General features: G+C 47.4%; 1 protein-coding gene across 1 annotated transcript in view; it reads right to left on the bottom strand.

Moving 5' to 3' along the window:
- Window positions 1–14,492, bottom strand: part of shank1 (SH3 and multiple ankyrin repeat domains 1) — a 41,764-nt gene extending 27,272 nt beyond the window's left edge. The window contains 2 exon segments of the mRNA XM_086054762.1: window positions 3,604–4,095; window positions 14,349–14,492. Coding sequence (XP_085910888.1) covers window positions 3,604–4,044 — 441 coding nt within the window. The 5' untranslated portion in view covers window positions 4,045–4,095; window positions 14,349–14,492.
- Window positions 14,493–15,267: the final 775 nt, after the last annotated feature.

Below are 15,267 nucleotides of genomic sequence, written 5' to 3'. Positions count from 1 at the left end.
AGAGCTCAGAAAGACGATGACGTCACATCAGCACCAAAATTTGAATGAACTGGTTTGACTTTTACAACATGACAGATGGCCATCACCAAAACAGAGCCTTTGCATTCAGCACCGTACAGTCAAGCGACGACATCTCTTCTACTGACCATGATTTTGTAGAGACACGTGAGAATGTTCAGAAGGACTGAAATAATAAATGATGTGAAGCGGAGAATGAAAAGATGTGAAAAAGAAATCAATTGGACGCAAAGAAGGAGTGATCCCCGAGACGAAAGCCGAACTTAAACGGTGACATGACGTCGTCGTTTTTTTTGTTTGCATGTGCACGCGTGTTGGAGGTTATTTCCCCACAGAGCTCATTAAAGTCTTCCCATCCCCTGAAACACTCAAAGGCCAACAGGAAGGCAGATGTTGGGAACGAGAAAATCGGTTGGAGGCGGGCAGATGAAGACGACGAACGGCGCGGACAGACGCAGTGGCGGCACGAGAGCGGAAAAGTGTGAATCCACTTTAAGCCTAGATTTGCTGTTGTTATTATTTATTTTTTTGTAGGCTGCATGAACACAACTCGCTTGTGATGGGCTTCATGCCACACGTACGCCAAGACTTGAATCTCGCACCAAATCCTAAGTGTGATCGAGAAGCTGAAAATAGTCTTTCAACTGAAGCAAGATGTTGTATGATACGCTGCTTGCGGATCTCAGGAAGAAGAGAGGAGAAAAAAAAGACAACACCGGGCCCAACATTTGCATAAATCTGAAGGAAAACAGTCACACTGTGCTGCTTGTTGCTTGTCAGTTTGCAGAAAGTAAAGATGGAAAGCAAGACAGTGCAGGAAATGCCACTAGTTGACCTCAGGAAAAGGAAAACACGACGGCAAAGGTCCTAAAGTCAGTATCAACCTATGGATACTTTTCACAAAAAGCCGGATTTATTTTGTGGCTTTTCAATTTGCAGCTAACCAAAAGTGGCCACATTTTCAGTCATTTTTGACTATTTCTCGGTCCGCAAACATGTTGTAGGAGGTCCTCCCAGAAGAAGGACATTTCCCACTTTCTGAAGGCCTCGCAATACTTTTGCAGTCGTTGCTGGATCAACGCGGTGGCTCCCCGGTCTCATTAGCACGCAAATTAATGAGCCGCCGGAGTTTATCGTGGGTGAATTAGCTGACGCGCGGAACGAGGCTGACGCACGACCAACGACCTTCCGAAGGGTTAAGGTGAGGGTGTGCATGTCAGCGGGAACCGGCAAATATTGACTCAATGGGAATAAAAATGATCCTTCAAGATGTTTTTTTTTTTTTAATTTATTATTTTTTTTAACTATTGTTCCACAGGATGTATTACGGAAAATTGACTTTTTTTTTTTTTTTTTTTTTAAAGCAGTGTGTGGGGCAGAATGAGGGCTCACTTGTAAAAGACAGGTTGACGATAAGGTTGGTTCGCATTAGGCATGAAGCTAGGAAAGAAAACACTTTGATACTATAGGTGGCAGCTGAGCTTTATGGTAGCTTTATTAAGTAGAAGCTAGGCTAGGACGAAGCTTGGAAGCTAGAAACTAGTCCATCTAACTAATAGGTGCTTTGGTAGACGATTGATTATTTGGATGCTAGGCTAGGAGGATGCTAGGCCTAGAGCAGTTGTTGTATCAAGAAGCTTGATAATTATGATCTTTCTAATCAGGTGTGTTACAGCAGGGATCGATGGAAAACAGGCAGGACACCGGCCCTTGAGGACCGACTTTGGACATCCCTGGCCTAGAGGAACCTCAAATGGGGTGGAAGCTTGGATGGGTTGAAGCTAAATTAGCTGAAACTACGCCAGGCAGGAGCAACATTAGGTGATTAGTCTAAAGAGAGGCTTTGTGATCGCTCGGATAGATACGCTAGATTGGCTGCAAGCTAGGCTAGGAAGAAGCCTTTAAGACTGACTTGTATTGCTAGCATCGGTGACATTATATTTATAAGGTTTAAATGACTCAAAATGAGGTCAAGTTGAAGAGAAATGATCACTTTTATGACCCCTTTTACAACTCCCGCGTGGATTTACGCCGGCATCCTCTTCCGTGTGCGCCTTCTCTAATCACGCCAGCTAGCGCCTGCCAACCTCAGTTCACCTCTGTCCGTCTCCATTTTGCCGCCGCCTGTAATTCTCTCTCCCTCCATTCCCAAATGGCCATCTTTTTTGGTCTTCCAGTGATCCATCCTTCCCATTTGCCCGAATAAACAAGTGTGCCTGTGTAAATTATTCATGTTGGAATTTATTTAAAAATGGAGAAAAAAGGCGGTGGATCAATAATACATCACACACGTCAGCAAGAGAGAGAAGAAAAGCAGGCATTTTTAGCCATTGAGACTGTGTTAAGATACCGAAATTCAGCTCTGGGTGCGATTGGTTATGTCTGTTTGCTCTCACACTCTCACAAGTAGAAATTTTCACAAAAAGATGCGATATTCACCGCAAGAGTTCCCTTAGTTTCAGGGCTTTCCACAAGCCAAAACAAAGGACTCGGTTAAAGTTCCTGGTTATTGCGAGGTCAAAGACTTAGCGGGCACATGGTCGTCAGTAGCTAGCTGCTGTCTGCTAATTCAATTTTGGCAGGGATTCAAGTTTATATGAAGATGACTGGGATCGAAGTTGCTTAGTGTGACAGGGTCCGAAATGTACTTGCAACAAAAACACAAGTGGTCATACATCAAATTAAAGACTGCGTTTTGGCAGTATGTTCTTGTATGTTGACACAATAACCCAAAAGCTTTTTACTAGCGTGGCCTGGCACTTGTCACCTGCCACAATCAATTCCCTCTTCACACTGCCACATGCTACATTCACAGTGATGGAACGCGACAGCTCATTGATCCATCCCGATTGAGGACAAGCCCTCTTCAAAAAAAAAAGTATTTTCCTGCTTGTATCGCACCATTTCGGACCTCTTGTCGCTTTTTACTTCCCCTCTCCACATGCTTTTCCCACAAGGAGGGCTTTTAAACCCCTCTTGGTGACAACCATCATGGTGGCGCGTTAGTGATTTTTTTTTTTTTTTTGTCTGATGTCACCTTGAACATCTGGCTCCCGACCTCAAGCACGGTTGAACGTCATGGATTGAAGCGAGTTAGCATGCTAATAAGTACGCGACTGTTATTAGCATTACCGTGAACTGGGCTACTTTGCAAATCAATGACACCAAACACAACATTTTTAGATTTTCACACTTGCTTGCCCTGTTAACGTTTACAAATGAGCGGAAATAATCCATCGAGAACACAACAGTTAGGATAGGTGGTAGTTAGGTTATAACGCAGCAATATGAGAACTTTGTAAAATATGAATTAACCAGATGCTAGTGCTAGGTTAGGCTAGCTAGGCCTCAATATGAGAAAGATTAGGTGGAAGATTGGTAGAAGCTTGACTAAAGTGAAGTTAGGCTAAGTGTGAGCTAATAGGAATTCAAATTCCCTGTTAAACATGCTTAATGTTTGCCAAAAAAGGTTTTGTTGTTGCCATAGTTACACAAAGAGAGGCTAGCGCTTGCCAAAAAGCATTGTGGCGGCCGCGTTGGCGTTTTTTTATTTTTTTATTTTCAAGCTACTCAGTGTCCACTCACCGTTTGTTTGATGTCTGGAATGCCGATGCGGAACACCATCATGGCGATGTGGGCGTCCTCGGGGGCCGGCGGACCAGTGCCGGAAGTGCGCTCCTTCTGCCTCCGCTGCTGCTGATTGGCCAGCTGCTGGTGCGGGGGATTGGCTGAGTAGGGATTGGAGGCGCGACCCGGGTTCCCGGCTCGTCCGGCGCCTTTCCCCGGCTGCCTCGGCCCCTCCCCCCTGCCGCCTCCTCGCCGGACCTCCACCAAGTCCTCGTCCTCCAGCTCGCCGTTTTCCTCCTCGCCGTCCTCGTCGCGCTCATCTTCCTCCACCTCTTCCTCCTCTTCTTCCTCCTCCTCCTCCTCTTCCTCGTCCTCCGCCCCCGGGTACGGGTGTCGGCTGTTTCCCAGCATCCTCTGGTGCTCTTCGTCGCTGGACAGCGGGCTGAAGGGCATTGTCATGGCGACAGCGAACGCAGCCCCAAAGGCAACGCCATCATTCCCGGGGTGATGCTACACAGGAAGGACAAAATTACCAAGGAAGTATGTGAGAAACCAAAGAAGAAAACAGTGACAAAAAAAAAAAAAAATGATAACGACTTTTTGGGTCGAGTTTAAAAGGGAGGCTAGCGGAATACAAGACAAAAATGATGACTGGCAGTAGTGTGGAACAAACTGAAACCGGTTGCAAAGGGATTGAACGGAGGTCCCCCTACCTCCATACTCCCGGTCGATACATGTCCCACCCATTTTAGAATAAGGCTGTTGTAATGTAACAAAATGTGGAAAAGTGAAGCAGTGTATATACTTTCCAAATGCACCGCATTGCATTGATTGGCTAACATAGTGGTCAATAAAACCACAACAGGGCAAAAATGAAATGGTCAAATTGACAACCAGGTTAGCATTGGTAGCCCCGAGTCCACAGCCATTTCCCAACAGGAACAAATGAAGCAATCAAAAGATCAAAGTAGCCATGCTAATCTGCGCTTGGTAATCTGGCCGTCATCCATCTTTCCCTCCACCGAGCTCCTTGGAGACCCGTTTCCGTTGCGCGGTCAAATTGTTAGTGCGTTCAGTCATCTCAGCCGCATTTTAAAAAGCGTATTAACCCCGCTAACCCTGTCAGTGATCGTGCCAGGAGAGGGCCAGCATAAGGCGCGCTAATTTTAAATGCAAAAAGGTAGCCTATACATCAAAGACAGCGCGGCTAAATTAATATGTCATAGATTAGTAGAAGAAGATGGTGTAAAATACAGCGGCACATCTCGGCTAAATAGAAGCTAGGCCATGTGGGAGCTAAACTTGGCGGAAGTGAGATTTGGTCAAACTAAAACTAAACTAGCGTTGACTTCAGCAAGGGGTTAGATTGATGGAAGCAAGGACAGGAAAGTAGGCTGCGCTCAAAGCAGGTTAGATGAAAGCTAAAATGGGTGGTGACTTGGCTAGGTAGAAACTAGATGTGGTGAGGCTTGGCTTGGTAGAGGCTAGCTCAAATAAATCAAAGCTTTGCTAAAAGTGGATTCAAGCTCAACTAAGTGGAAGCCAAGCCCTGGTGGCACTGCCTAGCTAACAAATGTCTTCATTTAAACAAATAAGACTACAACTAAAACCTTAGTAGACAAAAAAATATGTCACTGCCTCACGAAACTCGTCATTGGATGATCAGATCCACATAGTCTCTTGCTCAACTCAATCAGTCAACCAAGCCGCTGGCTCAGTGGCGTCATCAAAACACCAAACGTGACATTTTTAGTCTCGTTGCACTCAAACGCATCTTCATCACGCTCGGCTCTGCCCTCCCGTCTATCTGGGACACTTGTATAGATAGACCTACTCCTTGTCTCGGCCCCCCCCGAGACATTTGACTGGGAAACTTCCAAAGAACACATTGGCCCACTTTCCTGCCGAGCAAAAGTGGAGCGGCCAATTTGCCTGCCTGCTTGTTTGACACGGTCGCACGCAAAGTGACACGCGCACACAAATTGTCCGAAAACAAGGCCACTTGATGTGATTCGCTGTGTGACATTCAGGGCGCGTTTAAAGGGGTCACCTGTGGGACCTTCAGGTCACCTAGGACATCTCGTAATCGTCCGCAGGGACCGAGAAGTCACACATGGCCTTCTTTAACCCGTGTTGTGAGGTAACAGCCCCGCCGGGGCGATGAGCGGGGACATCTGAACCGGCTCTACTCGGACTACAACTCAGACAAAGAGTCGCTGACGTTATGCTTGTTTCTAATTGCTTTTGACTCTCGTCTAGCATCGAGTGGCTAATGTTTCGACTCGTAGCAACGTTGCGCTCATGCTGCGTACCGCAATCACTCTGCTCACTATCGCGGCGATACGGAATCTGCAATGTGGAGCGTCAGCCTCTGTCAGTGCCGCTCGGCGTCCCAGAAGCGCCTCTCAGCAGACCCTGACTCATCGGAACCGTCCCAACAATAAAGCCACAAGACGTCAGCGCCTCCGATGCGCTGGCGTCACCGCGTCCCATCGGAGTCGCCTCCAGTCCCCCCCGGCGCCAAAACCAGACAGTCTCGCAGCGAAGATGCGAGCGGGCGTCGCAAAGTACGCAAAGACGCCATAGAGGACTTGTTTTCATTCCTGGGTGTCGTCAACGGAAGCCGACAGCCGCACCGGGTCTCTATTAATGGACTCGCCGGGTCACCTGCAATAAAATTGAGTATCACATGACAGCGGACAGACGCCGACAACAAAAGGTTTGTCGTCAATTAACCCGAGGTGGGAGTGGGAGCCGCCACCTCGTCACATCAAGACAATTTATTAGAAATAGACAGGCATCTATCCGGACACCTAAATATGACTAGAGATGTTTCAAAACAACAACAAAAAAAAGGTACCAGTGTTTCCCAATCTTTTGGAGCCAAGGCACAAATCTGACATTAGAAAAAAAAAAAAAATCTCACGGAACACCACTGAACAAAAATGCCACAAAAGGTCATTTATATACACTGAAATGATGATCTCGCCTTAATTCACTCAGAATCTTGTACATCCGCAGTGTGAAACCGCCGCGTGTGTAATAGAACATAAAGCTATTATTCTCTCGTATGAACACGAACTGCAATTGCACCTTTTGTCATCTAGCGGATGGATCAGCGTTTAATTACTCTGCCCGTCACTATTTTTAGTTGACAGGCAAGCAGACAGAAAAAAGAAATTGCCCCCCACCACCAGTATGACTGATCAAAGTGAAAATGGCAGACATGTCTTTCATGCACCAAGCAACCAATTGAACGGGAAGTTGACTGTTTTGAGTCAACTTTAGTTTTAGCCAATTTCCTTTAGTAGTGAAGAAAAAGAATTAGGCTGCGACACCAGTTTTGTCGATTGATATGAAATCTGGTGGACTTATCACTTAGAACGCATAAATAGTCTCAAGGACCCGTGTCTAGAATTGAACAGGAAGTTGGCCAATTTGGGCATACTCCCTCAGGAGAGAGTTAGACAAAAAAAAATAATAATAATAAGCCCTTGACACTAGCTTCACTGAATGACACAAAATTGGACCATTAGCCCCCTATGGGCAACTAATAAAACAAACGACCGACTAACGTAGCAACTTTTGCTCGTGCTCGACCCCACGCTGCGACGCTGCGACGCTGCGACGCTGCGACGCTGCGACGCTGCGACGCTGCGACGCCCGCCCTCCAACCGGCGTGCGAAAGTGTTCCTATCCTCCGGAGAAGCCGTGACGGCGCTGCGGTCCGCCGAGAGCTGCGATCCCTCGCAAATAGCCTCGCAATTAATTAGCTCCGCTCCGTCCCTGCGGGACCGAGGGAAGGCCGAGGCGCGCGTTCCGAAGGCGAGCTCGCCGAGACTCGCCGCCGGGGCCCGCTGGTGGCCCGCGGGGGGGCCTCGCCGCGGGCCGAGCTCATCCATAAGTCAACGACGACGGGTGGAACCGCGGGCCGTGAGGCTGCCTGAACATATGAGGCGCTGTGAAATATTAACGCCGGATGCTAACCGAAAGGAGGACAAAGAGGGAAGTTTGGCGCATTTTTTTTTTCCCTCTTAGAAAGAGTCCAGTTTGATTCGCTGCGAGAAAATCAGGGTTAAGGTTAGCGGTAAACACAAAACCATAAATTGCACCGTTCACACCGGCCGGCCGGCTTTGATGACGAGTGTTGGGTGTTAAGTATTCCATCCCAATTCCCCATTCCATCCTCTGATGACATTTAATTTGCAGAGCTGTTTTAGGGGAACCCTAACGCTCATTCGGCCTCTGATACCAACTCGGAAATCAGGAAAATTTGCGGGTTTCGTACACGGGACAAGTCCTGCTTCAACGGGGCAGTTTAAAAAGGGGCTGAATTGTGACATCAACTAAAATCGTACATCAGTGATCTGCTAATCGAGAGTGATTTCCGATCGATAGAGCACAGCAGAGAAGAAAAAATATTTACATTTTCTGCAACCGCCTCGATCGGCGATACTCGCGTAAAGAAATATTCCGGTAAAAATCCAAGTTGATCATTCACGCGGCGTCATCGTCGCAGCTCTAAATTGCACATTTCCGAGTGAAGTCGGTCGGCCACAAGCCACCGGGGAGTAAATGACATTAAAAGTGTCGTTCATCAACGCAACAGGAAGGCCAAAGGCTTCCTGCTGCTTCGTCATCAGAAAGTTCCAAATAAATAAATAAATAAACACCCACAGGTGCCCACTGCTGCTGGCACAAGAAGACAAACGCGTGACAAGCGCACCGGAGGACGAGGAGGAGGACGAGGAGGAAGAAGAGGCAAAAATAACTCCTCTCCATGTCGGATCAGTAAATGCTGGGAGGACAGACGATCGATTGGTCCCATTAGGCGGATTTTGCGTGCAATCAAACCCTCTAAACACAACTTCAATGGACAGTTTTTCCCCAGGGGAAATCAAAACGTGTTACGGGGTCATTTCGTATTCATTTAAAGGCCGCTTTTTTTTTTTTTTTTCTACGAAAAAGTCCAACTTGACAGCCATTATGTAGACAGAGGCTTCACTCTGGTGTGGCTGTATTAGAGTGCCTCGTTATCACGGCGTGGACAAGCCTGGCAACGATAGTCTATGTATCCGGAGGCTTTAAAAATTGTCCTGAGTTGGGGTCGAAATCGCACAATTTGGAATTAGAAGCCTCATTTTATATGTATTTTTTGAAAATTATTCACATGTTGCAGGGTTGTGGCTGCGTGAAAGGGGAATAACAGAAAGCGGGCCCAACGGCGTCGTCAGCCTTAACACCCGAAATTCGCTTTTCCCGCAATGATAGCAGCTCGGAATCTGGTCAATTTGCGGGTCGATGTCACGACCCTCATTCCACATCGGAACACCTTTTCATGCAGGAAAGTGACCGAGCCGGTTTTGATGTGGAAGCGGCTTGGGGTATAAGAAGAGAAGTGATGGTGCGAAAGGGGAGAGCAGAAAGCGAACGGCGGCAAATTCCCTGCTTCTGCCTCCGATATAGCGCACAAGCCATCCGATTCAAGCGAAGCGCTACCTTTCACACAGTCTGGCGAGCCAGGAGAAAAACATGAAAGTACAGCTTTGGTGTGAAATCGATTGCGATATCGAAATAGATGCGGAACGGACTCGACGGGCGGTGAATGCGTGAAAGGCTAGAATAGAAAGCAGGGACAGAGTGGGAATTTCAATAACTCTGGCACTGCGGACGTAAAAAAAAAATAAAAAATTGGAGCTGTCTGCTTTTGCATTTGAACTCTTCCCTGTCACATTTGCAGATGGGCACCCCCATTTCACGCCAACACCTTTTACGCAGGAATACTACACGACACGAGCTTCCCAGCAGGTTTGTTGATGTATTTAAAGCCTTGGGGGGGAAAAAAAAAAAAGAAATAATCCATACAGAGATTTTCTTTGATCCTTGCCAGCTTTCTGCAGCGTTTGACACACATACGGCGTTTGCGGCGCGCGCGCGCGCACGCACTCTCACACAGCAGCAAAGATGAAGCACTGCAGTGACTGCGAGAAACTCCTCCCAACATGACAGCTAATTCCTCCGTTTGCGGCGTTACGACGGGAGAAGCAGCGTGCGTGTTTCCCGCCGGACTTGAATGTAACGTGAAAAACTGCAAACAAACCCATGACACGCACACGCACACACGCACACACACCCACACACACACACACACACACACACGCATGCACGCGTTGTGATCCGGCCCGTCCACCGCAGCTAAATATAGAAGCGCCAATTTGATGATGCTGCGGTGATGGTATACAACCCCCACAGCCTCGCTAACCCTCAGCACTCCTCGCAGCTCAATAGCAGAATTAGCCCCAATAAACTGGGAGTGACTTTGTGCGTGTGTGCGTGCGTGCGTGCGCGCACCGGCAAGGCAATGAGTGTGAATTTCCCAGCTTATGAGCTGATCTCAGAGGTGGGACGTGGCGGCTGTGTGAAAGGGGGATTGAGGATCTTGATATATATATATAAGGTGTTATACCCATCCGTCTCTCCTCCCATTCGGTGGTGTTGAAAGCAGTTGTCGAATTTCCCCACTTTTAAGGTCGTATCAGAGGTGTAATAGAAGCGTGAAAGGGGCCGTGAACTGGCGCCAAGGTATGAAATTCAACACCTGGGACTTATCACTGCCCGTCCCTGCGACCGCGGGGTGAAAAAGTACAACTTCTACTGCTCTGTTGCGTTGAGAGATGTTCTCATCAAATGCCACGGCTTCCGAGGTAGAATCGCTGCCATAACGGAGGCATGACAGCATCTGCGTGAAAGGTGATAAAAGGAAGCCAAGCACAGTGGAGTGACGTTTTACACCCGCGGCTCACTTATCACTGTCCGATGATCTGTGTGAATGTTAGCGACATGGAACGTGGGGCTGAAGTTGGCATGCAAAGAACTTCCTGGCTCTAAGATCATCCCCCCTTTCACGCAGCCCCCATTCTGCCTCTGATACTAAAAGTGCAGCTCGACTTAGCAGAATCGGTAAGCTTCACAGAGGGCAAGCACCCAGGAAACCTTGACGTGAAACTGACGTGGTATTGGAATGGATGTGAATACGGCTAGGGGTGTAAACAAAGGAAAAGAAAGGTGGCTGCGCGAAACGGTGAAGCCGGGACGGGGTGCGGCCGTCCCGAATAACCCCCGCGCCCGTCACGTGACTGACGATGAACGTCGAGGCCACGTGGACGGCGTTAAACGAGTAGAATGAATTAGCTTGAGCGGCGGCGGCAAAGTAGGGCAGAGCGCTGGGGAGGCTTCCTGTCCCAGATCGGTCGTTAACCGACGGCGAGAAAGGGGGAGAGCGAGTGAAGGCGCTGGCTAAATCTGGAGTTATGAAGCGCAAACCCCCACCCCCCCCCCCCCCCCGAGCAGCCGAACAAATATTGGAAAGAAAGCCAAGACGCGCTCGGACAAATAAAAGCGGAAGAAGCCGAGTGGAGCGCGCGAAAGCTCCTTGACGAGCTGTCGATAAAACCGTCCCTGCGCTTCTTCTTCCCACGCTCTGATGCTATCGTATTCCTTACCAAATAATCCAATTAATGCTAATTAATCAGCCTTTATCTTCAGCCAGGATGCTTTCAAATTTCCCGGGTAGTATCAGACAGAGGGCGGATGGCAGCTGTGTGAAAGGGGGCATCAGAAAGCCCTGGCAAAAGCGGAAAGATCAACATTCAAGCTTCACTTCACCCGTGCGACTGGCAAGTTTCAGACATAGTAAAGGAGGCGGGAAGGCATCTGTGCGAAAGGGGATAGATCTTACTTTCACCCAGCTGCTTTCTTGCACCTCTGATACTACCCCTATTTCGTAGTGGTACCTTTCACACACCACAGCAAACCAGAAAAAAAAAGGCATCTGGAACTGATGTGATGCTGAAATTGATGTGAAAAGGGCTCGGAAAAAAAAAAAAATTACCAAATTTCTCCTGCTCCTGAGGTGGGAGGGGCCTGTATAAAAGGGGGTTGCAGAACACAATAACTGCTTTTTCAACACAACAGAGTGGGATTTACCCCTTGTCTCAACTGTTAAACTTCACACCCGTCCCATCAATCCAAACGGTTGGGGGTGGGTGGTGTGGCGACTAATTAAACACCAGACACTCACTTGACAGAATCCCCTTACACACAGCTGTTGTTCCACTTTTACATACTGATAAGATGGCCAATTTTTTCGATTTTACATTTCTCGATTGTTGATGTGAGAGGGGGGGGGTCACCGAAAGCCGGGACATTTGGAAGTTTGGAATTGAATAGCCGACACTCACTTTGCAGGTCCCCCACATTGCAGAATCCCCTTACGCACAACTGTTGCTACATCTGAAGATAAGGCGGTAAAATTGTGGATGTGAAAGGGGCATAACAGAGGCTGGATCATACGAAAGGGGGGGGGGGGGGGGGAGTCGAAAACCAGGACAATGGGAGTGACAAATTCAACAGCGGACACATCTCTGGTTTTTCCCCAATCCCCTTACACACACGTTGTTGCGCCACTTTTATACCTCTGAGCCCGCAGGACCTTTTCACACAGAAAGGAACCCAGGAAAAAGCCAGCTTTGTGAAATACTGAAGAGGTGTGAAAGCCAATTCGTGTAACAGCTACTACGGCTGTGTATGAAAGCGCTAGTGGACAGAAGAAAGGAGCAACTTTTGTCCGAAATGCTTTCTTTCCATCTGTCACTGGTTTGCTGTTGTCTTTCCAAAAAGTTGCTAATAAATGCGCCGTCACTCGCTCAAGAATCTGCGAGACATATGAACAAGTCTCACAGGCCGATCGCTCCATCGTTGCGCTCTCGCCGGCCGGGCCCGGCGATGACGTCATCAGCCGATCCGAACTTTGACTGGCGCTCAAAACCGAGAGACTGACTCATCCAGTCTGTGGCGGAACAATAGCGAGCGATCGTTGTGACAAAAGCTATTGAACGTCACTCGGGACAATGCGGCCAGTATGGAGGCGTGCAAGGTTTTTTTTTTTTTTGGTTGTTTTTTTTTTTTAGATGCGGAAAAGGGTTCAAAATGTTGCCGGTCAACTGTGATTTTCTATCAATCCGTTTTTCTCTTCTGCTCGTCCTGTATGGAAGTAGAACTGCGTCACCCGATTTCGAATCTGAATTATTAAGGCTGCTTTTTATTACCATCAAAATATTCAACTTTAAAAATTCAACATTCAGCTGCAAATCGTCACTTGCGGGTCACTAGGAACTTTTTGAAATATCTGTAGCTGACAAATACTTTTTAATCTGAATGAATCTGAATGGAACTGACTGTTCCATTTCCTTTGTTATTGTCTCACTTTTTCTCTTTATTACACATTATTAATCAGAGATGGCTTTGTGTGTCCCTAAAGAAAATGTTACTTTTTTCCCAAGCACATCACTATTTTGATACATTCATACGTTCATTTTTTTGTTTTTAAGTGTAAAAGCTTGCGCAATATGGACTTTACCGAGCACAAAAAGCTAGCCTATGACGTTTCAGAAAAAAAATCCCCTTAGAAAAGTTTACTTTAATCTCTGATTTAAAAAAAAAAAAAATATATATATATATATATATATATATATATATATATAGTAAAAAAGTGTAAACCAGTGTTATCATTGATACTTAAACACCAAAAGCCAAAGAAAAAGCCAAAAGAAAAAGTACAGTGGACCCATAGGAACCGGGCCGGCACGCAAATTGCGTAAATTTGCAAATAATTGACGGCCAATATAACTTTTTGAATACATTTTTTTAACCTTAGAAATTCTTGACTAAGCGAGTATATTCTGCCAAAAAGCATTTTCCGAGAAACATGGTTGTTGGCTCCAGAAAAAAAAAAAAATCTGTGAATAGGTGAATCCGATGGTGCCAAGCGGCGAACGTGTGGCTCCACACCCATGGGATTTGATTTCTGCACAACTCTTGGGCCTCCACTCTGTTTTTTCAAACACACATTTTTAGCGCTACAAAAACGCAAGAAAAAATAAAAACATACGACAAAAGCGGTTTTGCGCAGAAGGGATTTTTATGCACCAGTCGGCTTGAACTAATAGCCAAAGAAAAAGCACTAGGCATTAATCCTGAGTCAAAGTCTCACGGGATTTGCTGAAGTCTCCGGAGATTTTGTGTATGAGTTCCCTTTGATCGTCCTTGATGTCTCAGGCTCATTTTCCCCGTATTTTGGTGGTGCCACTATGTTGCTGAACACCCCAAATCACGCACCCCCTGAACACACATGAAATAAAGCAAACAAGTGCGACCAGTGCCATTTCCTTAACATGCACACCAAAACCCCCAAGAAAAAGCACCAGAAGCTATCCTTATATCTATAAGCCGAAATCTCACGGGATTTTCCAAAGTCTTGCCAGAATTGCACGTGTGTTTTTCTTGATCTTCGATGTACGACATATTTCGGGGCTTTCCGCTGTAGTTTGTCATGTTACCCACAAAAAGGTTGTGCTAGTTCAACACGGCGACAAACACGGCAAACAACCACACTGTTTCCACACTGCTTAAGGTGTGATTTAATGCACCAGTTGGCCTTTTTTTTCACGCCCCCCCCCAACATACATCCATACTGTACGTGGGCGGGACTTCGAAGACGTGACTCGAAACAGCAGCTGCTCCACTTACACCCATACACACACAAACTCACTGCTACGTTAGCATTTGGCAGCCATGCAGCATCTGGGCTGCCTTGCTCCAGGGCACCCCGGGAGCTCACTCGCACAACACACAAATGTGGTAATAACAACAACGACAATAAGAAGAAGAAGAAGAAGAAATAATCATATTGGAGAGGTTCTTACGGTCTTGTCGAGCTCCTCTTGATGGTGGTGATGATGGTGAATGTGAAGAAGAGGAGAAGTCCGGAGGAGGCGACGAGGCGAGATGCTGCTGTTGGGGAGGAGAGAGAGCAGAATGGGAAGAAAAAGAAAAAAAAAAAAAAAAAAAAGAAAAAAAAAAAAAAGGAAGACAGAAGAATGAGAAGAACAGGCACCGTGGTAACCAGGCTGCCTCCTCTCCCGCTCTCTCTCTTCTCTCGTCGCCGGGATGGAGGAGCGTTTATCCCGTCCTCCTCCCGGAGTGACACTCGCTCGCTCCCCGTTCCTCCCTACCTCGCCCCCCCCCCCCTTTGCCCCTCCTCCTCCTCCTCCTCCCTTCTGCAGCTCCATCCTGGGTATACCCCCTTTTCTTGCTCTCATCCTCCCCTCCCCGCCTTTGATGTTTGGACAGAGCGAAAAGGAGAGAGATAAAGCAATGAAAGGGAGATGCGGAGCAGATTAGCGGCGTGACTCAACGTGAGCGGCCAGCTCACATTGATGGGGGAAGCCATTGCTGCAATGCTTCTTATGAAACATGAAAGGGCAGAGGGGGAAAACGGCAAGTCCACCGTGAAGACGACTCTCCATGCTGATTTCTGGAGTTCTTAGGGGCGACATGATCTAATCCAGGGGTCATCAACCTTTGTGAAAGAAAGCTGCTGCTTAACGTGAAAGGGCTACCAGTTTCATACGCACTGCTAAGTAAGCGACATTATTGTAGCGGATGGAAAAAGATTTACCTTTCATCAGTACGGTAGACCGCCGCTATTTACGCGGGGCAGGGGCCCGGGCAACAACGGGAAATGGTGAATAACCGGCGGTCATGGTGTTGGTGAGAAACGCAACAGGGATCAACTCCGAGCCCCTTCCTCTTTGCGCGGGCCATGGATTGGCCGACGGATGC

Source organism: Filicampus tigris, chromosome 16 (genome assembly GCF_054856515.1).
Source record: "Filicampus tigris isolate MCC_2025a chromosome 16, RoL_Ftig_1.0, whole genome shotgun sequence".
NCBI lineage: Eukaryota > Metazoa > Chordata > Actinopteri > Syngnathiformes > Syngnathidae > Filicampus > Filicampus tigris.
The sequence above is the reverse complement of the archived record's forward strand: the minus strand, read 5'-3'. Positions and strand labels throughout refer to the sequence as shown.